Raw genomic sequence first — 20,963 nt, 5'->3', positions numbered from 1 at the left:
TGCAGAGCGAAATATCTCTTTGGTTGTGGGGTCTGATTATAGGCAGCAGAATTGCTGGAGAATGATACGCTAGATGCAGATTTTGGTGGGGTGATGTCAGGACAAGGGGAATTCCATCTATTTGTGTCTGGGGGAAACATTGAGAGGAGAGATGCAGGAAATGCTGTTGGGGCTGTGGGGAAAGAGTTACAGTCCTTGAAACAGGAGGACATCTGGGGTGTTCAGGTTTGAAACCCCCCCCATCTGGGGAGCAAACGTAGCAAAGGCAGGGGAATTGAGAATATGGGATTGCATTCTTGCAGGAGGGTGGGACAGAGGAGGCAGTGTCCAGGTAACTGTGGGAGTCTGTGGGCTTGAAATAGGTGCCAGTTTTGAGGTGGTCAGAGATGAAGGTGGAGAGGTCCAGGCACGAGAGGAAAGTATCGGAGATGGTCCAGGTAAATTTGAGGTTGGGGTGAAAAGTGTGGGTAAAGTTTTTCATCCTGCACAGGATACACCATCAACCAACTTTTTTTTCCTCCATGCTCTTTGACAAAGGAACCCCAAGTACGCTAAAAACTCGTGTTTACCACCAAACACAGGCCTCTTCCACCTTCCAAGGCCTCAACCCTATCCAGGAACTCCCCTTCAATGTGCCTGGCAGCACTGACCATGCCATTACCACGCCCTATCCTGCTGACAGCATCAACCTCATCAATTCCCCTGCCACCAGCCAAACCACTGATGCCAGCACTTCCATTTTGGAAGTCGCCGACTCCACTCCTGCTGTTGCCAAGACTCCGGATGCCAATGACACTGCTGTCACTGACTCCACCCCCATACCTAGCTCCAGCTCTAAACCTAACCCTAGCTACAAGGTCTGTCAGGTGTTCACCATCCCCCAAGACTTCACTCTCACTGAAGACAAATGGTCAGTCCTCAAAGGACCCACCTTCATTCCTCTGTATGCACACAATGAAAACTGTTTGCACCTGGATCTCAAACACTTTTTCAGCTGCCTCAGCCTCCACGTTTATTTCTTCAACTGGGAGTCTAACCCACCATCTGCAGACTCCTTCTCCCACTGGCCTCAGCTTCCTGGGCACCACCCCATGGCCTCAACCCCTCCCTTGGCCTCTTCATTTCCATCTGCTGTCGCAATATTGATCACCTCAATCTCTCCACCCCTCACTCACTCCAACCTCTCCCCATGGAATGCTCAGCCCTCCCTTCCCTCCACCCCAACCCAAACTTTACCACCAAACCTGTAGATTGGGGGTGGGGGTGTTCGCAGTACTGGTAATGGGGCAGAGACCTTTACATAGCCAAGGCCCAGCGCCAACTCTGACCCCTCCCCTACCACCCATGACCACCAAACCACCATCTCAGACCATTAACTCATCACCTCAGTGTGAGGTGACCTCCCATTCACTGCCTCCAACTTCATCGTTCCCCAAACTTGCACCGCCCATTTCTATCTCCCTCACAAAATCCACCAGCCTTACTGCCCTGGCCAACTCATTGTCTCTGCCTGCTCTTGCCCCACTGAACTAATCTCTGCTTACCTTGACTCTGTTGCGCCGCCACCCCCCCCCCCACTCCCCACCCTCACTCCAGACCAGGAACTCCCCACCAACGTCCAGAACACCACACACACCTTCCAAGACTTCCATTTCCTTGGGGCCCAACACCTCATCTTCATAATGGTCATTCAATCCCTGTATACTTGAATCCCTCATGCAGATGGCCTAAAAGCCCTCCGCTTCTTCACCTCCCACATGGCCCAATCAGTCCCCCTCCACCAACACCCTCATCTGCTTAAACAAACTCGTCTTTACCCTTAACTTCTCCTTCAACTTCCTACCGACTAAGGGGGCAGCCATGGGCACCCACGTGGGCCGCAAGCTACGCACACCTCTTTGTATGTAGAACAGTCCCATTTCCGCTGTTACACTCAGGCGAATCCTCACCTCTTCCTCTGCTACATCAATGACTGTATTGGCACTGCCTTGTGCTCCCATGAGGAGCTTGAACAGGTCAACTTTACCAACACCTTTCCACCCTACCACAAATTCAACAGACCATCTCCGACATCTCCCTCTCCTTTCAGGATCTCTCCATCTCCAGGGGCTGCCTCAAAACTGACATCTATTTCAAGCCCATTGACTCCCACAGCCACCTGGATGACATATCCTCTCACCCACCCACAAGAATACAATCCCATACTGCCACTTCTTCTGCTTTTGCCATGCCTCCTCCCAAGATGGGGCGTTTCACACCCACATGGCCTCCTATTTCAAGGACTGCAACTCTTCCCCATCTTCCCACCCCAACAACTGTGTTCCCTGCACTTCTGCCCGCACACCCCATTCCCCCGCAAGAAAGAAGACGGAATGCCCTTCGTCCTCACATCACCCCACCCACATCCACATCCGCATTCAGTGTATCATTCTCCAGTGCATCTGCCACCTACATTCCGACCCCACAACCAAAGAGATATTTCCCTCCCCAAATGCCTTTGATACAGACTGCTATCTCCACAACTCTCTCGTCCGCTCCACACCCGGCACTTTCCCCTCCCCTACATTCGAGGCCCAAAACAAACCTTTCATATCAGACAGGGGTTCATTTGCACATCCATCAACTTGATCCACTGTATCGGCTACTCCCAATATAGAGGCCAGATAGGCAAGACAGTTTTGTAGAGCAGCTGTGCTACCTGATAAATGACAACACCTTCCAGTCACCGATCGTTTTAACTCCCCGATCCCACTACCTGGGGGACCTGTCCACCCTAGGTCTCCATCATTGTCACAATGACACCACCTGCAAACTTGAGGAGCAGCAACTCATTTTGTTTCGGGACCCTACAGTCTGACAGCCTAAACGTGGAATTCACCAGTTTGAAAATCCGCCCCCCTACCCCCAGCCTCAGTCCATGTCCATGCCTCCCTCTCATCCCTGCATCCTTGACCTGACAACCTGGCCATCTTCTCTCCCACCTATCCATCCCACTGGCCAATCCCCACCACTCCCTACTTGAACTCACCTATCACCATCTCACCTACTTTTCCCAGTCCCACCATTCCTCTCTATTTCCCAGCTCCCTTCCCACATCTGAAAAAATAAAAAGAGTCTCAACCCAAAACACCAACCTTCCTGCTCCTCTGATGCTGCCTGGCCCGCTGTGTTCCTCCAGCTCCAAATTGTGCTGTCTGATTTCAGCATCTGCATTTCTTGCTATCTCAGTCCTGGTTTGTCTCACCAACATGCAACACCTTGCATTCATCCAAATTAAACTCCATTTACCATTCCTCAGCCCACTGGCCCTGTTGTTCAAAGTCCCATTGCATCCTTAGATAACCTTCTTTACTGTCCACTACACCAATTTTGGTGTCATGTGCAAACTTACTCCTGTACTCTCACCCCAAATAAGTGACAAACAGCAGACCCAGAACTAATCCTTGCAGCACGTGACACACAACATACTAAATGCCCTCTGAAGTGTAGTAAGCCATTCTGGCACTGCCAGCAATGCCTGCATCCCACGAAAAATGGAAAAAAGTTAGCAGAACACTGAAAGCATGCATAACTAACAGATTTAGTCAGAACCTCAAATTCGTAGTAAAGAAATACTTATAGTGGGTTTATCTTTTAAAAAAAATCCACTTTCAGAATTTTAGCAAAAGTTAAAAAAGTGTCATGAATAACAAGGATCACCTCATGTTAGTACTACCAAACAAATTGGCTCAAGCCATTTATGCTTTTCTCCATTAGAATGTCTAACAGAAGCTGCAGTACAGATGAGAATATGTACTTGGCGTAAACTCACTGATTATTCTAATTACACTGGAATAGTTTTAATTAATTAAAATTATATTCCTATAATACAAGCAATTCTATGCAACAGCATTTTTAAAGAATCAGCAATGCAACCAAAATGACTTTCTACATGGAATTTTCTGGACTGTCAATAAAATGAAACTGGAAGAAATAGAATCCCTACACATTAAGAAATTTAAGCTGACAGCTCCACACAAAGTTTAAAACGATCAAATCCTTTGAGACATGCTTTTAACTAATTCTATTTCAAACATAACAATACACCTGACAAACACTAATCAATCTCAAAACCTGTAAAGTTAGTTTACTTAGCTATCATAAATGTCACAATCAGCATCTAGTTACATACTTGTTCAATAATTTAACTACCAGCAACATTGAAGAGCTCTCTCATTTATATTTAGAATGGCTCTGCAAGATTATCAACTGTATTTTCACCACACTTCAGGTGTTGCCTCAACTGTGAAAAATATTTCCTGTATTTTCTACATTTATTTAGATTCTCTGGTTTTTGTTCCCAGATTAGAGTGCAAGTTATCCTTGGGTGAGCCAGCTGCACATTACTTTGGGCAGGTTTTAGTACTGTTCAGTCCTAACTCACCTTCTGTTCTGAAGAAAAGTCACTGGGCCCAAAACATCCACAGATGCTGCCAGACCTGCAGTTTTTTAATTTAAATCTCCTAGCAATTTCTGCTTTTGTTTCACTCGTTAGTGTCAGCTAGTTTACACATTTCTCATTTTTATTTGAAGTGAATCTTCTAATTCAAATGGGTATTATTTGCCTTTCACTGATAGGAGAGGTTGAACTTTACTCGTTTGACATTTGCCTAATTTACATGTCTTTTAGTGGAAACTGGATGCCTTGCAGCAATTTTCTTTTCCATTAGGGTTATTAATTTATAGTACCTTGTCTGGTGTCTGACAAAAGGTACTTTTTTTTTTAAGAAAACAATACCTATACAACAATTGTGATCAGAGATACTGGGAACTGCAGATGCTGGAGAATCCGAGATAAAAGTGTAGAGCTGGATGAACACAGCAGGCCAAGCAGCATCAATACCTTCAGAGATAATGGGAACTGCAGATTCCAAGATAATAAAATGTGAGGCTGGATGAACACAGCAGGCCAAGCAGCATCTCAGGAGCACAAAAGCTGACGTTTCGGGCCTAGACCCTTCATCAGAGAAGGGGATGGGGGGGAGGGAACTGGAATAAATAGGGAGAGAGGGGGAGGCGGACCGAAGATGGAGAGTAAAGAAGATAGGTGGAGAGGGTGTAGGTGGGGAGGTAGGGAGGGGATAGGTCAGTCCAGGGAAGACGGACAGGTCAAGGAGGTGGGATGAGGTTAGTAGGTAGCTGGGGGTGCGGCTTGGGGTGGGAGGAAGGGATGGGTGAGAGGAAGAACCGGTTAGGGAGGCAGAGACAGGTTGGACTGGTTTTGGGATGCAGTGAGTGGGGGGGGGGGGGGGGGGGGGGGGGGGGGGGGGAGAGCTGGGCTGGTTGTGTGGTGCAGTGGGGGGAGGGGATGAACTGGGCTGGTTTAGGGATGCAGTGGGGGAAGGGGAGATTTTGAAACTGGTGAAGTCCACATTGATACCATATGGCTGCAGGTTCCAGGCGGAATATGAGTTGCTGTTCCTGCAACCTTCGGGTGGCATCATTGTGGCAGTGCAGGAGGCCCATGATGGACATGTCATCAAGAGAATGGGAGGGGGAGTGGAAATGGTTTGCGACTGGGGTTTGCCCCGGTGCGGCTTCCTCTACATTGGGGAAACCAAGCGGAGACTTGGGGACCGCTTTGCAGAACCCGGTGCGGCTTCCTCTACATTGGGGAAACCAAGTGGAGACTTGGGGACCGCTTTGCAGAACACCTCCGCTCAGTTCGCAACAAACAACTGCACCTCCCAGTCGCAAACCATTTCCACTCCCCCTCCCATTCTCTTGATGACATGTCCATCATGGGCCTCCTGCACTGCCACAATGATGCCACCTGAAGGTTGCAGGAACAGCAACTCATATTCCGCCTGGGAACCCTGCAGCCATATGGTATCAATGTGGACTTCACCAGTTTCAAAATCTCCCCTTCCCCCACTGCATCCCTAAACCAGCCCAGTTCATCCCCTCCCCCCACTGCACCACACAGCCAGCCCAGCTCTTCCCCCCCCCCCCCCCCCCCCCACTGCATCCCAAAACCAGTCCAACCTGTCTCTGCCTCCCTAACCGGTTCTTCCTCTCACCCATCCCTTCCTCCCACCCCAAGCCGCACCCCCAGCTACCTACTAACCTCATCCCACCTCCTTGACCTGTCCGTCTTCCCTGGACTGACCTATCCCCTCCCTACCTCCCCACCTACACCCTCTCCACCTATCTTCTTTACTCTCCATCTTCGGTCCGCCTCCCCCTCTCTCCCTATTTATTCCAGTTCCCTCCCCCCATCCCCCTCTCTGATGAAGGGTCTAGGCCCGAAACGTCAGCTTTTGTGCTCCTGAGATGCTGCTTGGCCTGCTGTGTTCATCCAGCCTCACATTTTAGCATCAATACCTTTTCAGGTTATGAAGCACGGAACCAATGTTTCATTCTCATTTGTAAACAAAATGTAACTATGATAAGTAAACACCAAAACAATTATATTCTGGAAATAGCAGGTTGACTTGAAATGCTCTCTAGTTCCTTCCTCCATTGACCCAAGTACTTCCCATAACTGAATTTTTCGTTTCAGATCAAGACTCTAAAGTATTTTACTTTAATGCGCAAATCAATCAAAACAACTTACCTTTCCACAACACACACAGACATTCGAGACCTTTACTCTTGATGCATTAGCCTACAACGCATTTCCTCTTCAATGTAGTTCGCATCACATGCTTGATGCGAAAATTTCAAGTCACATGACTACTTACGTGGCTTGAAATTCTGTTTAAAAGACACTGTCTCAGCATTCATTCTTTTTATCTTGCATGTTGTTTTAAAAATTTCACACTGTTATTCGCAAATTTTGTGTTGTTCTAATAAAAGGAAGGCAGCCAGGCTGTTTTAAATGTCGGAGATAATGGGAACTGCAGATGCTGGAGAATTCCAAGATAATAAAATGTGAGGCTGGGTGAACACAGCAGGCCAAGCAGCATCTCAGGAGCACAAAAGCTGACGTTTCGGGCCTAGACCCTTCATCAGAGAGGGTGATGAAGGGTGATTCTGATGAAGGGTCTAGGCCCGAGACGTCAGCTTTTGTGCTCCTGAGATGCTGCTTGGCCTGCTGTGTTCATCCAGCCTCACATTTTATTGTTTTAAAATGTCGAGTACTTTTGTTAGTTAGATATTTGCTAAACGTCCTTCCCAACTCCATTCCCAATCTCTTACCACAATAAAAGAACAACGGATACCGAAAAATCAAACAAGAACAAAAATTGTTGGAAAAACCCCCAGTCAGTGGGAACGATCAGTGGCAACGACATACTAACTCTGCTTTTCTCCAGACGCTACCAGACCTGCTAAGTTTTCCCGCAATTTCCGTTTTTTCTCTTAGTACAATAGTTTGCTTGCTATCTCTTTGAAGCAACATCTCTGATCTTCGAGCGATATTATTCAGCATGTTATTTCGGCTTTATCAAGGATTTCGTCTCCCGTGCAGTGTTTGGTTTCGTTAATAAAAGTTAAGCTATTAGCACCCTCCTACTCCTAAAAAGTAAAAGCGACTTCCGTCCGCATCTGCCAATCCTCGACACATTTTTAAGTCATCCTTGGATCTCAAAAGCGAGCAAGTTTTCCATTCCTCATCTAAGCTAGCAACTAAATTCATTTCATACAGGCGAAAGATTTTAGGATGTCAAAGTATATGGTACGCGATTTCCGAGCAGCAAAACCCTGAATAGGACTGAGCTATCCAATATTAAATATCTTGATACGAACGATAGCAACGCGACAACTCCTCGCTTGACAATATTCTAAATTGTATCGACACGTCTGACCAGTCTGTTTTATCAGTCTTGCTCACTTTATTCAACACGGGAGTTTCCATTATTTAAAGCAGAGGAGTCGATAGCTGTCTCACTCCCCCACACTTAGCTGTGCAATGCCCAGACCTTTATGCCTAATCACTACAGATGATAAAACCGACAGCAATGAGCTTGAAACATCAGATGACAATGAATCTGACTAAGTGGGAAATATGAAACTCTCACGACCGAAAGACTCAGGAACCGACTCACCTTCCAAGTACGTTCACCACCGTCCTCAGACCGAAAAGTCACCCACACCACACATCCAAACCGGCTCTACTCCATTTTCTCGGCGACAACTCCGCCCCGGCACGAGCCGTCTCCACTCCGAATCGGATTGGCTGACAGTGCGGATCGGTGACGTAGTGCGCCCTCCGCCCCGCGTGTCGTTCGCGGAACGGACCGTTCGTGTGTGGCAGTACGTTTGTGTTAGTCTTTCAGTCGTTCTGGAAGGATCTAACTTAAAGGGTTAGTGCTATACCGATTCCCCGTTGAGCGGCTAATACAAGGCTAGATTTAATACAGCCATACATAACACTTACGCTCTACTCGACATGCTTTTCCCTACCCGAATGATTTTGGTGGCGGAAAGACTACTAAATGATGACTACTGAAAATTCAGACAAAGTTAAATTGGTGTCCTCATGCGTTGTCACAGCATTTTTCACAATTACAGATGGTCTAATCTGCTTTACAACTAGTTGAATATTCTTTCAAGTGCTGCTGAAATGTGAGAAACGCATCCAGTTTGGAAGGAGGTCGATACATATTTGTTCGAGGCCTCTCTGAGATTCTCAACGGTTTTCTTTTGATTTTTGTAAGGGTTCCTTTTTGATTCTCACTCACCTCTTGCAATTTATGATGTAGTCACATAGTAACAAGACCACAGTCTCTGCGGGAATCCACATGGCATATCCTGTTAAATAAAAAAAAGACCCATTTCCCCATACTCTTTCTGTCAACCAACCTCTACCAGTACTTATACGAGACCAGTGGTGTTCCACAGAGATTGGTATTGGTTCTACTTTTGTTTGTCAATTATAGACACGACATGGATGACAATATAGGAGGCATGGTTAGTAAGTTTGCTGATTACACGAAAGTTGATGATATGATGGACAGTGAGGAAGGCTGTCTAAGAAGGCGTTTGGCATGCTTGCCTTTATTGCTCAGACATTTGAGTGTAGAAGTTAGGATGTCATGTTGGAATTGCACAGGGCATTGGTGTGGCCTCTTCTGAGAGTAATGTGTGCAGTTCTAGTCGTCCTGTTATTGGAAGGATATTATTAAACTGGAGAAGGTTCAAGAAAAATTTGCCAGGATGTTGCCAGGAATGGAGGATTTGAGTTATAAAAATAGACTGGAAAGACTGGGAATTTTTTCCACTGCAGCATAGGAGGTTGAGATTTATAAAATCATCAGGGGCATAGATACGGTGAATGACGACGATCTTTTCCCTGGGTTGAGGAATTCAAAACTAGGGGGCATATTTTTAAGGTGAGAAAAGAAAGATTTAACAAGGATCTGAGGGGTAGCCTTTTTATGCTGAGAGTGGTTTGTGGGTAAAATGAACAGCCGGAAAAAGTATTGGATCCAGGTAGTTACAATATTTAAAAGAATGTGGATAAGTATATGAATAGGAAGGGTCTGGAGTGATATGGACCAAATGCAGGCCGGTGGGGCTAGTTTAATTTGGGAACATGGTCGACATAGACTGGTTGGACCAAAGGGTCTGTTTCAAAGCTGTATGATACCGTAAGTGGCTGATAAATTCCTGTTTATAGGTCCCTCCTAAAATATATAACATAACATATTTGTGACTTTCCAGCCTGATGAAACTTCCAGAATCTAAAAAAATTTGGAAAATTAACACCAAGACATTTCCAACCTCATTAGCTACCTCTTTGAAGATCTTTGGATGAAGTCCATCAGGACGCAGGGTTTAGATTGCAGCCCCATCAGCTTGCTCAGGACTGCTCCTTACGCTTTTACCTTTGATTTACAGCTACTGCTGGAATGGTTTGAATCCTCTGTAGTCATAATAAAAGCGAAATATGTGTTCATTCCTTTTGCTATTTCTGTATTATCTATATTGCCATCCTATTCTCACTCTGTAGCGGACCAATGTTCACTTCTTTCCTTTCTAAGTACCAATAGAATGTATTGCTGTACATTTCTGTATTTGCAGCTAGCTTCCTCTCATACTGTAATGTCTTCTGATTAATTTTATTTTCATTCTGTGTCCTTCTTTATATTTTGTCCAAATATTTGACCTGCCACTTATTTGTGCTTAGTTATATGCTTTTTTTTACAAGGTTGATACATTCCTCAATTTCTTTAGTGAACCAGAGATGATGGGTTCTTTCCTTACAATTTTTTTCTCTATTCTAGGAATGTAATTAAAAATTCCCTTAAATGTTATAGTCAATTAGGACCATCTCTGATGTTGAAACTGTCATGAAGCTTTATGTTATATTCCATTTTTCCTTCATATATTAATTACTTTTATCACTATGAAAGTATTTTAATGTATATAATCTCAATTCTGTGTAAATCTGATGTTGTAAAAACTTGTCTTCTAGTATTCAGGAAAAGCTTTATGTTGAATACTTGCAAGTGTTTTTGTCACCTTTTCTTTACTTACCACTCTCCATTAGTTCTGTATCACTGTTCAACTGTATCAAATTTAACTAATAAAGCTTGAAAGTGTATTTTCTGGTTATTTGGTGGTAATTTACTTCTTCCAGCTATGATTTTTTTTCTTATGAAGGACTTGTAATTTTAAAATTATTTAGAGTTTTAAAATTCTGTAATCTTCTAATAGAAGTCTTCTAATAGAAGTCTTCTGATAAGCTTTTAATAGTCTTTGAAATGTATCAATGTTTGTAAACTCTACTAAATACATTTTTTCTGAAGCATGAAACGGCGTTCGTACAAGAAATATTTGACTAGCTTGAGCTTGAAATTGCTGGAGATTGGAAGAATGAGGGGGGAATCTGATTGAGGTGCATAAAATGCTAAAGGGGTTTGATAAAGTGGACATTGAACAGAAGTCCTCCCTTATGGGACAGTATCAAACAGAAAGAGTGAGAAGAGGTAGGTTCAAAACTGAGGTGAGAAGAGACTGCATCTCTCATTGAGGTGTGAATCTGTGAAACTCACTGCTCCAGAGTGTAGTGGAGGCAGAATCAATTAACAGATTCAAGAGAGAAATAGATATGGTTTTTTTATCCCCACTTGTGGGATGTGGCCAGTCAGCATTTATTGCTTGTCCCTAGTCGTCATTGAGAAGGTGATGATGAGCTGTCTTTTTAAACCACTGCAGTCCACATGCTGTAGTTTGACACACAATGCCATTAGGAAGTGAGTTCCAGGATTTTGTGCCAGTGACAGCGAGGGAATGACAATATATTTCAAAGTCAGGATGATGAGTAACTTGAAGGACAATTTGTAGCTCGTAGTGTTCCTATGTATCTGCTACTATTGTGCTATTAGATGGAAGTTGTCCTGGGTTTGCAAAGTGCTGTCTAAAGATCTTTAGTGAATTTCTGCAGTGCTTGTAGAAAGTACACAGTGTTGCTACTGAGCATCCGTGGTGTAGGGAGTGAATATTTGTGGGCATGTTGCTGATTAAGCAGAATGCTTTGTCCTGGATGGTGTCAAATTTTTTGAGCGTTGTTGGAACTAGAAACATTTACGCAATTGGAGAGCATTTCATCACACTCCTGACTTATACTTTTTAGGTGGTAGCGAGGCTGTGTGGAGTCAGAACGTGACTTATTCACTGCAATGTTCCTAGCCTCTGACCTGCTCTTGCAGCCAGTGTTTATGTGACAAGACCAGTTGAGTTTCTAGACAATGGTACATTGAATATCACGGAGCAGTGATTAGATTATTAGAGACAGTCATTGCCTGGCATTTGTGGGGTGAATTTTACTTGCTGCTTGACAGTCCAAGCCTGGATATTGTCCATATCTTTTTGCATTTGAACATGGACTGCTTCAATATCTGAGGAGTCACTTATAGTACTAAACTTTGTGCAATCATTGGCAAACATCCTCACTTATGAACTTATGATGGAGAATACGTCATTGATGAAACAGCCAAAGATGGTTGGACCTAGGACACTAACCTGGGGAACTCCTGCAGAGATATCCTGGAGCTGAGATGACTGATCTCCATCAACCACAACTATCTTTCTGTGTGCCAGGTGTGATGCCAAATGTGAAGAGTTTGCCCCCTATATCCATTCATTCCTGTTTTGCTGGGGCTAGTTGATGCCACACTCAGTCAAACCTGATGTTAATATTAAGGGCTCTCACTCTCCCCTCACCTCTGCAATTCAGTTCCTTTTCTTCATGTTTAAACCAAGGCTGTAATGAGGACAGGAGCTGAGTGGCCCTTGAACAACCTAAAGTGAACACCACTGAGTAGGTTAGTGCTGAGCAGATACTGCTTGATGGCAATGTTGATGACACCTTCCATCAGGAAAAGACCTTTGCTATTCACCTTATCTGTGCCCCTCATGATTTTATAAATCTCTATAAGGTCACCCGTCGATCTCATACGTTCCTGTGTAAAAAGTCCCAGCCAATCCAGCCTCTCCTCATAGCTCAAACCCTACAGACCTGGCAAGATCCTTGTAAATCTTTTCTGAACACTCTATAACTAGTAATAACCCTCCTGTAACAGGACGATTATTAGTGTACACAGTACTCCAAAGTGCCCACAACAAAGTCGAGTACAACCTCAATGTAACCTCCCAACTCCCATACTCAATGGTTTAAGCAATGAGGACAAGCATGTTAAATGCCTTGTTAACCACCCTGCCTACCTGTGACACGATTTTCAATAACTACAGGGGCAGAGGCTGGGTCAGTAAGTACATTCAAGGCCAAGATAGTCAGATTTTTGATTGTTATGGGAATTAAGGGTGATGGGGAAAATGGAGCTGAGGTTTATCAGATCAGCCAAGAACTCATTGAATAGGAGAGCAAATGTGATGGGCTAAATGGCCTAGTAGTGCTCCTACAACTTATGGTCTAATAGTCTTTTTATCTTCAGGAATTAAAATCAAAGATTTCTACCTTTTATTTTTCTTCTTGCAAGGTTGCTCACCTTTTTGAACAAAATGTAGGTTTGTCCCATTTCCCTTCGTATGCTTCACACCTTTGTCCTGAGAAAATGCTTTAATCGTCCTCTTAACCATTATGTGTTACAATTTTTAATTTTTTAAAGTAAGTTGTCCCTGAAATGGCTTTAGTCATCTAAATCTTTTACCACAGTAGACAGGTTAAATTTGTTTGATATTCCCAAATTTGATATTTAGTTATGGCCTCATTTTAATTTTTCAGCTATATCTTATGATGCCTGTTTGTGACTGCAGCAATGCACATTTTACTATTAAGTATTCTTTTTTATTTTTCTAGACTTGATCTCGCTCTGTGATGCCTAGGTACCATGTTGGGTGGAACGCAGCCACTATTTCTGTCCTCAGTGCAGTTTAAGGGGCTGCTCTGTAGTCTGTGTTGGGAGGATGCACCACAAATAGACCATAGCAGGATAGGTTCTTGTATAACAGAATGTAGTTTATTACATTTAGAACTGCATATAGGTTACATTAACCCTTAGGCATATTAACTTTGCTAGCAAGGTGTAGGTAGGTCATGCACTAGACTGTGGTCTACCTGTACTGCCCCCAAACGCTCAATGCACCATCCAATGGCTATGTTGTACTTACGACTGAGGGAACATTTTTCAGATTGTTCACACCATGATTGTGTTTTCCCAGACTTTGTGGGAGCTTTCTGCAGCAAATATACATGCCTCATGTAGTTTGAATACTACATGCAGTAAGCAATGAGATAGCTAACCGGAGGAGAATGATTGGAGAGAGATTTCTTTGCTTAACTTTGATTTCTTTTACATTAATTTGAAAGGGCACATTTGTTTGGTTTAAAGTCTTATCTGTAAAAGTAAATTTTAGCAGACTCACATACAAACATGAGAAGGGAAACAGAGTTTTATTTTCAAAAATATGTTATATTTGTAAAAACATCTCTGTGTACATACATAGTCACTAAAGCAGTTCAGTTCTGTACAGTAGCATATGAAGAAACAAACAAACATTGGAGTTTGACTCTATCCAACAAACAAACCAAAGGCATTTCTTTGTTGTAAAGACTATATTTACATATATTTGAGGCTGCAGGAGGGTCTGATAACAAAATGCATCTCCATTTAACTTCAGCAGAAAAACCTTAGACAGTGGTCTTTCCCTATTGCACCTTGGCAGCAGCTGCTCCAAGTTTTAGTGCATCCCTCAGCACATAGTCCTGGACTTTAGAATGTGCCAGTCTGCAACACTCATTCAAGGTCAACTCCTTGATCTGGAAGACCAACAAGTTTCAGGCACACCAAAGTGTGTCTTTCACTCAGCTGATGGTCCTCCAGGCACAGTCAAAGTTTGTCTCGGTGTGCATTGTGGGGAACACGTGGTAAGAGTCCCACATCATAGCGCTGCGTAGGATGAATTTCTACAAAAAGCACTGCATCTCTCTCTAGACTTCCTTTGCAAAGGCACATTCCAGAAGGAGAAATGTGACAGTCTTGACCCCCACCTCCGCAGCTGTTTTGAGGGCAGTGTGTGGTGGCGCAGAGAGTCAGGCACAAGTGGAGGATCTCACTGGTAGCACCCTTCTCACCACCAGGCAAGTGATGTCTTGATGCATGTTGGAAAGTTCTGGTGATGAGGAATTCTACCAGATGACTTAGACAGTCTGCTCAGGGAACAACTTGACAGGATCCAGCATCCCCCATTGGCGTAGGTTCTCAAGGATGCTACATGCTGACCACTTTCTGATGGACTTCTGGTCAGAGGTGTTTTTCTTTGCAAATTTCTCCACAAAGAACAGGTGATACAGAACAGTCCAACTATTTGGATTGTTCTGTGACAATAAGGCCAGTCTCATCCTTCACAATATTGGGGACAGGTAGAACTTCAGAATGTGGTGACACTTTGCATACTGAGGTCTACATTCAGCTTGATGCATCCCCACACAAAGGTGGCTATTGGGATGAGGGTGGTAGTGGCTATGTTCTTCCCCATCCCTTCCAGAGTTTTGTACATGGTGTCCCTGCGGATGCAGTCCATCTCAGACCTCCACATGAAACAGAAGATGGCTCAGGTGATGGCAACGGCACAAGTTCGGGAAAGGGGCCAGACATGCGCCATGTACAGCAACAGAGAGTGCTTGATGACCAGATTTTTACATACAGTGGAGTGGGAGTGTTGCTCCCAGTAGCCCAGTTTCTGCCTCATCTTGGCAATGCGCTCCTCCCAAGAATTTGCACACATCTCCGCCCCTCTGAACCATATTCCCACATCATAAGGTAACAGGTCCTGATGGTGAAAGGGGTAAATGATTGGTTAGCCCAGTTCCCAAAGAACATAGCCTCGCTGTTGCCTTGATTTTTCTTAGCTCCTGAGGTCAATTTGAACTGGTCGCAGATGCTTATGAATCTGCACACTGACAGCAGATCTGAGCAGAAAACAATGTCATCCATGTACAGGGAGGCTTTGACCTGCAGGCCTCCACTGCCTGGAATAATCACCCCTCTCATGCTGGCATCCTTCCTGATGGAGTCAGCAATAGGTCAAATATAACACACAAACAAGGCAGAAGAGAGTGGGCAGCCCTGCCTGACTCCAGATCTGATTGGGAAGCTTTCTGATTCCCACCCATTGATATAGACTGCACATAGATGTTGGTGTAGAGCAGTCGGATCAATTTACGAATTCGTCACCCCAAAGCCTATTTTGGAGAGCATGCTCCACATGAAGGTGTGAGAAATCCTGTCAAAAGCCTTCTCCTGGTCCAGGCATTCACCCTCCTGTCCTACACATAGACAGTCGTATCTCTCAGGAGCACAACATTCTCAGAGATCATCCTGCCTGATACAGCACAGGTTTAGTTGGAATGAATCACTGATTCCAGAGCAGACCTGACCTAGCTAGCGATGATCTCAAACAGGGTTTTGTGATCTGCATTCAACAGTGAAATTTTTCGGCAATCTCTAACTTCCTCCCTTTTTCCCTTCCACTTGTAAATGATGGTGATGATACCTTTCCTCATGGATTTGCATGTGCTATCTGCCAGAAGTTCACGGTCTTACCCTCCAGCATGTCCTGGCCAATCAATCCGACAGGGCTGAATACAACTCGGCTGGTAAGCTGTCACTTCTGGGATTTTTATTCTTTTCTAAGGACTTGAGGGCCTTGGTCAGCTCATCCAGTGATAACGGCTGGTCCAGACTCTTCCTGTGACCTCCGTGATCAAGGACAGGAATGACTGGGAGGTTGAACTGTCTGTGTCTTTCTCGCATAAAAGGAGTTGCTAATCCTTAGGATATCAGACTAAGATGACGTTACTGAGTTATCTTCTTCCTTCAGGCTGCTGAGCACAGAGCTCTCCTTGTGCACCTTCTGGAAGAAGAAATGTGAGCACACCTCATTCTGCTCCGTAGTCTGTACCCTGGACCAGAAGATTATCTTGAAGGCCTCTGAGACAAAGAGCAAGCGGGAGAAGGCTCTACATGCTTTTCTGGAGTTTGGACTGTTTTCCCTGTCTCTCTCACCTTCTGAACACCCTTGAGGATAAAGAACCTCTTAATCTTCCCCTTGACTGTCTCCCATCAGTTCGATGGAGACTCGAAGAGGGGTTTTACAGTTCTCCAACCTGTGTAATCCCTTTTGAGCTCCTCAATGGAATCTGGGGTTAACTGCTGTCAGCCCCTCCAGATCATCCATCACTTTGATGATGCATTGAAGTCTCCGCACAGAATGACTGGCCTGGATGGTACCAGCAGCACAGGGAATTGCTGCAGGATAGCCTGCCGCTCTTTCTTTACCACTGGGGCCTATTCATTAATTAGTATCAGGGGAGCATTTCTACATATAACATCTGGTACAAGGAGACACCAACCACCACCTCCTTAACTTTGGAGTTGGTGAAGCTCCCTCCTCATAGCAGAATACCCAGACCAGTGGAACAGAAATTGTTTCCCCCGTCAAAATCAAAGGCTTGTGGGCCCATAAGCTTGACCATTTCCTGTGGCTGCTGAGGTGCAGTATACCACACTTCTTCAGAAACAGGAGGTCCAATTTGACATTGGCCAGGTAAGCCAAAGTGAAACACATCATATAGTAGATTTAATGCTATGCATGTCAGTACTGGCAATTTTAAAACCTATTTTGAGTTTACAGAAATACCCGTAACACCCAAGACCCATTCACCTGTGGTCTTGTCCCTGGGGGAGTCCTCAGGGTGTGGGCAAACTGTGGACACTATCAGCACTCAGGTAGCCAATCTGTTCCTCCCTCGGGGAGCGAGGACGAAGCCAAGAAGGTCCAGTTCAGAGTCCAACAGAGGGGCTGACATGCTCTGCTCCTGATTCGGAGCATCACTGCTCCCAGTTGCATGGAGCTGTGGAGTGGTGGGTATCCCCTTGTTACGGAAGATTGGAGATTGGACTTCACCGGGCCCATTGTGATATCCAGCATTTCCAGGTTGGGGAGTGCTCCTATCCTTCCCCATGGTGTTGTGTTTCTGTTTCCATCCCCCTGCACATTTTTGTCGTCAGCAGAACTGCTGCTGTGTCTATCATGCAGCTGCCTCTTTCCATTTGGCTGTGGGACAGTGGGGGCCTGATGCATTTTTCTTTTGTTGTAGTTTCCTACTGGTATTCACTCCCCCGCCTTCTTTGTTTTCCTCCTCCTCCATTAACTCTGTATGTTCAGAGCAAGTTGGGTCAGTTACTGTGTCTCTGTGCCGGTTACCTTTTCTTCCTGTTCAGCCTGATCCTCCTTCTGGGTGCCCCTCATTTCAGTTTTCATGCTGGAGTGTAGCACATTACTGTTCTTTTGGGGTCAACGGCTCACATTGCCACTTCCAGCCATCTGAACGTATATGCCCCCCTCCCTCAACCTTGGGCAGGCCTTGTACAGGCAGCAGGTTGCAGCCCTTGGACTCCGCGCCGTCCTAATCATGTGACTCTCCTGTTTGCAGTTCCTACAGAGGGTCACTTTGCAGTCCGTTGCCGTGTGCCCTGACCTCCCACAGGTTTGACACACTCTAGGCTGCCCCATGTAAGTCAGGTAGCCTTGGCTCCCTCCGATTGTGAAGCTGGAGGATGTTCCCAGGGTTACCTTGATCTACTGCTTGCTGGTTCGGATTCTGAAAGGTTCCACTACATCGGTGTTGCCTCCTTTAAGCTGTATGTACCTTCCCAGGAAGATCAGTACATCTGCTGACTGGACATGGGTGTTGTACATAAAGATTGTATGAATCCAGCTCCACTCTGAAGAGAGAGTAAACAATGGTGCTGTGGACAGGACATAGAGGGAACCCTCACCTCCTTTCTCTTCAAATACCTTCAGAAGACACTCACATTGATTCGTGCTCCTGAAGGCCATGAAGTAGCCCTTCTGGGGAAGTCCTGCTGAGCTCAACTGACAATTCTCCAAGTTCTGCTCACAATTACAATCCAGTGGTGATCTCAAGATCTTCTGATGACGATGAAGGTTCACAGCTCATACTCATCTTGGGATAACTACCTTTTGGATCATGGTATATGCCCTGCCAGGTAAGGGAAACAGAAAGGAATAAGAAAGAGCAGGCTGTTGGAGAGACCAAAATCCGGTCTCCAGTATTCTGCAAAATGCATAGCATCATTTGTCTCGATAGGCTGGATGTTACATAAGTAAGTAAGTAAGGGTGCGGCAAAGCTGTGAATGAAGTTGAACTCACTGACCATTATTATTTGTCTCCAGTTCATTGAACATTTGTGGCATTACATCCAGGCCCTCGGGGCTGTACACCTTGTATCAACCCCAGCAGCTACCTGATCCCACTGCTTTCAAATGTCTGCCTGGAGTGTCTCTTGGATTTAAGTGGTGCCAATCTGAATGAACTCAGATCTCCTTCTTAGGCATGTAGCACTGTGTGTTTCACATGAACTGCATACAACTGTAAATAAGCTGACTTCATTTTTTAAAATGCATGACAACATCAGCTCAAGGCTATGAACTTTTTTTGATCTCAAACCAAATTCTGCAAAGTCAGCTCCTGTATGTCTTTAAACTCGACCTATTATCTGCATTCTATCATATTGTTCTGGTAAACATGTGGCCTACAGCCTTTTTGACCTAATTTCAGGAGGTCTGCTTACTTATCAAAGAACATGCAAATTTAGCCAAACCCACGTGCAAAAATCACAGGGGAAATGCAGTTTAGAGATCCACCCAGAGACAAGTGTTCTAAATTTATCGTTTCTTTCAATTATTTTATGATCCATTTCTACAAAGTAGAATTCATCCTTGAGAATGGCTTATGGATGCCTTGCATGTGTTTTGTTTTGTTTTTGTGTTGTGCTTTCGGCAACAGTTTCTGTTAAGTTTAAAGAACTGTTTACCCGAGTTCCAATATCTGATCGGGAGGCAAATCTGGCTGTAGATTATGCAGTGAATGCTTACAACATAAAGTCTGACAATCTTTACCTTTTCAAACAGATGCAACTTAAAAGTGCCAAATATAAGGTAAGTAATCATTACCCAAAAAACGGATGATTGCTCCTGTAATTAGCAAATAACCCACTAAACTATCAATTACTTGCATAGCTAACAATTATTGTTTAACATATTATTGAACCACATTTGTGTGTAATTTGACAGAAGAAGTGCTAAAGAGAGTAAATATTCTGTAAATTTTTGAGTTTTAGGTATATTAAATTTACAAATGTTGATTTTAACTTGAATGGAAAGCTTGATGAATGACAATCTTCGATTCAGGTTACTGTATGCAGAATTTACCGTATTGTTCTCGCCACTGTTTTCACGACTGTGAGAGATCCAACCTGTGTTGTGACAAACTGTACAACTCATTGTGAAAATCATTCGCATAATAGTGTTTCTAGTGATCTGTGTGTCTTAACTCAGCTACAGTAGCGTGCACAACATTTGAAAGTTTCCGAAAGTGCAAGAATGAAACATCACTGGCATTACTGGGTAGAAATATTATGGCTAGGATTTTCTATTTTTGATTAAAGGAGTAGGGCAAGCTTAATGTGCTGGACATTCCCCATTAGCACCTCTGAGAAAGCTAGAGAGATCAAATGCCTCTTGGTGCTTAAGGAGTCTCCTGGTAGGTATTTCAGAGGATCACTTCCAGGGACAGCCTGAATTGTCGATAATAAGAGAATGGAAACACTGTACCCTGCCTGAAATTGCCGGTAATAAGAAAATGAAAATGCTGTAATGAAATGTAATGCAAACTACAGTGGCTGCAAACTGGCTGGTGTAATGTGGAAGACTTTAGATAACCTTAGATGATGCTCTTGAGCAGATTTGGATCTTGAAGGCAGTGATTTCGAATGCACCACGTCTTCACTTGAAGTGCTAAAATCCTACACCTGAAGCACTTCAACCTGCAAGGCTATGGACTAGTTCATCCAGCTAGTGTAGACACAAGAGCCTTAATGTCCTCTTGCTGAGGTGCAACTCAATTGGACTGGCAGTGGAAATCACATAAACCTGAGAAAACATAGCAGGTTCATGCTCCATAGTGCCACTGGCACTCACCTGGGGCGGCACCTCAGGTGTGGTTGTAATCTACTGGAGCATGAATTAGTGGGCCACTGAGGGAGTCTATATCTTCTGTCAGTTATGAATATCCACATCCATCATAGCTGCAATTTGCGCCTGGGTGCCAGTAGATTTTGAGACCTTCTGAGCTGCAGCTCTGAGATAGCAGTAGGACTTTAGCCTGTAATGCACTGAAAGTTGAGGCAGTAAGTTCAATCAGATGCTGCATTGTGGTTTAGTCTGGCAATGCTATAATGGAGTAGTTCACAACTTTCATAGTAGAAAAGATGGGCTCAAAGCATCACACAATACCCTGTGTCTCATTGAACCAGACTTCTCAATGCTCCACACCAGTGACTGACTGTTTGCAAAGATAAGGTTAAGAAACTAATGTTTTCTTCACAATGTTACTCAGTACTTCTGTTTTAGTTCATTCAGGAGATGAGGGCATCACTGGCTAGGCCAGCATTTACTACCCATCCCTCATTGCCCAAAAGGCAGTAATG

At 44.4% G+C, this 20,963-nt stretch overlaps 2 protein-coding genes across 6 annotated transcripts in view; one reads left to right on the top strand and one right to left on the bottom strand.

Annotated features, from left to right (window-relative positions):
- slc26a5 (solute carrier family 26 member 5) overlaps nucleotides 1–8,141 on the bottom strand; it is a 73,114-nt gene extending 64,973 nt beyond the window's left edge. Inside the window, exons 1-2 of one of the 3 annotated variants that reach the window (XM_059654563.1) lie at nucleotides 8,028–8,084; nucleotides 6,596–6,735 (exon numbers count right to left, since the gene is read on the bottom strand). In XM_059654563.1, the coding sequence (XP_059510546.1) occupies nucleotides 6,596–6,618 (23 nt within the window). In that variant the 5' untranslated portion in view covers nucleotides 6,619–6,735; nucleotides 8,028–8,084. Of the gene's footprint in view, nucleotides 1–6,595; nucleotides 6,736–8,027 lie in introns of all 3 variants that reach the window. The other 2 variants (XM_059654564.1, XM_059654565.1) reach the window with 2 other exon arrangements.
- Nucleotides 8,142–19,066: 10,925 nt separating this feature from the next.
- The window catches only part of LOC125463297 (kininogen-1-like), a 51,386-nt gene continuing 49,489 nt past the window's right edge, over nucleotides 19,067–20,963 (top strand). For 2 of the 3 annotated variants that reach the window (XM_048554409.2, XM_048554407.2), the window contains exon 1: nucleotides 19,068–19,413. In XM_048554409.2, coding sequence (XP_048410366.1) covers nucleotides 19,201–19,413 — 213 coding nt within the window. In that variant the 5' untranslated portion in view covers nucleotides 19,068–19,200. Of the gene's footprint in view, nucleotides 19,414–20,963 lie in introns of all 3 variants that reach the window. The other variant, XM_048554408.2, reaches the window with a different exon arrangement.

This window comes from Stegostoma tigrinum, chromosome 25 (assembly GCF_030684315.1).
Source record: "Stegostoma tigrinum isolate sSteTig4 chromosome 25, sSteTig4.hap1, whole genome shotgun sequence".
In the NCBI taxonomy this organism is placed as follows: domain Eukaryota; kingdom Metazoa; phylum Chordata; class Chondrichthyes; order Orectolobiformes; family Stegostomatidae; genus Stegostoma; species Stegostoma tigrinum.
Note: the sequence above shows the minus strand (reverse complement) of the source record. Positions and strands in the feature narration are given on the sequence as shown.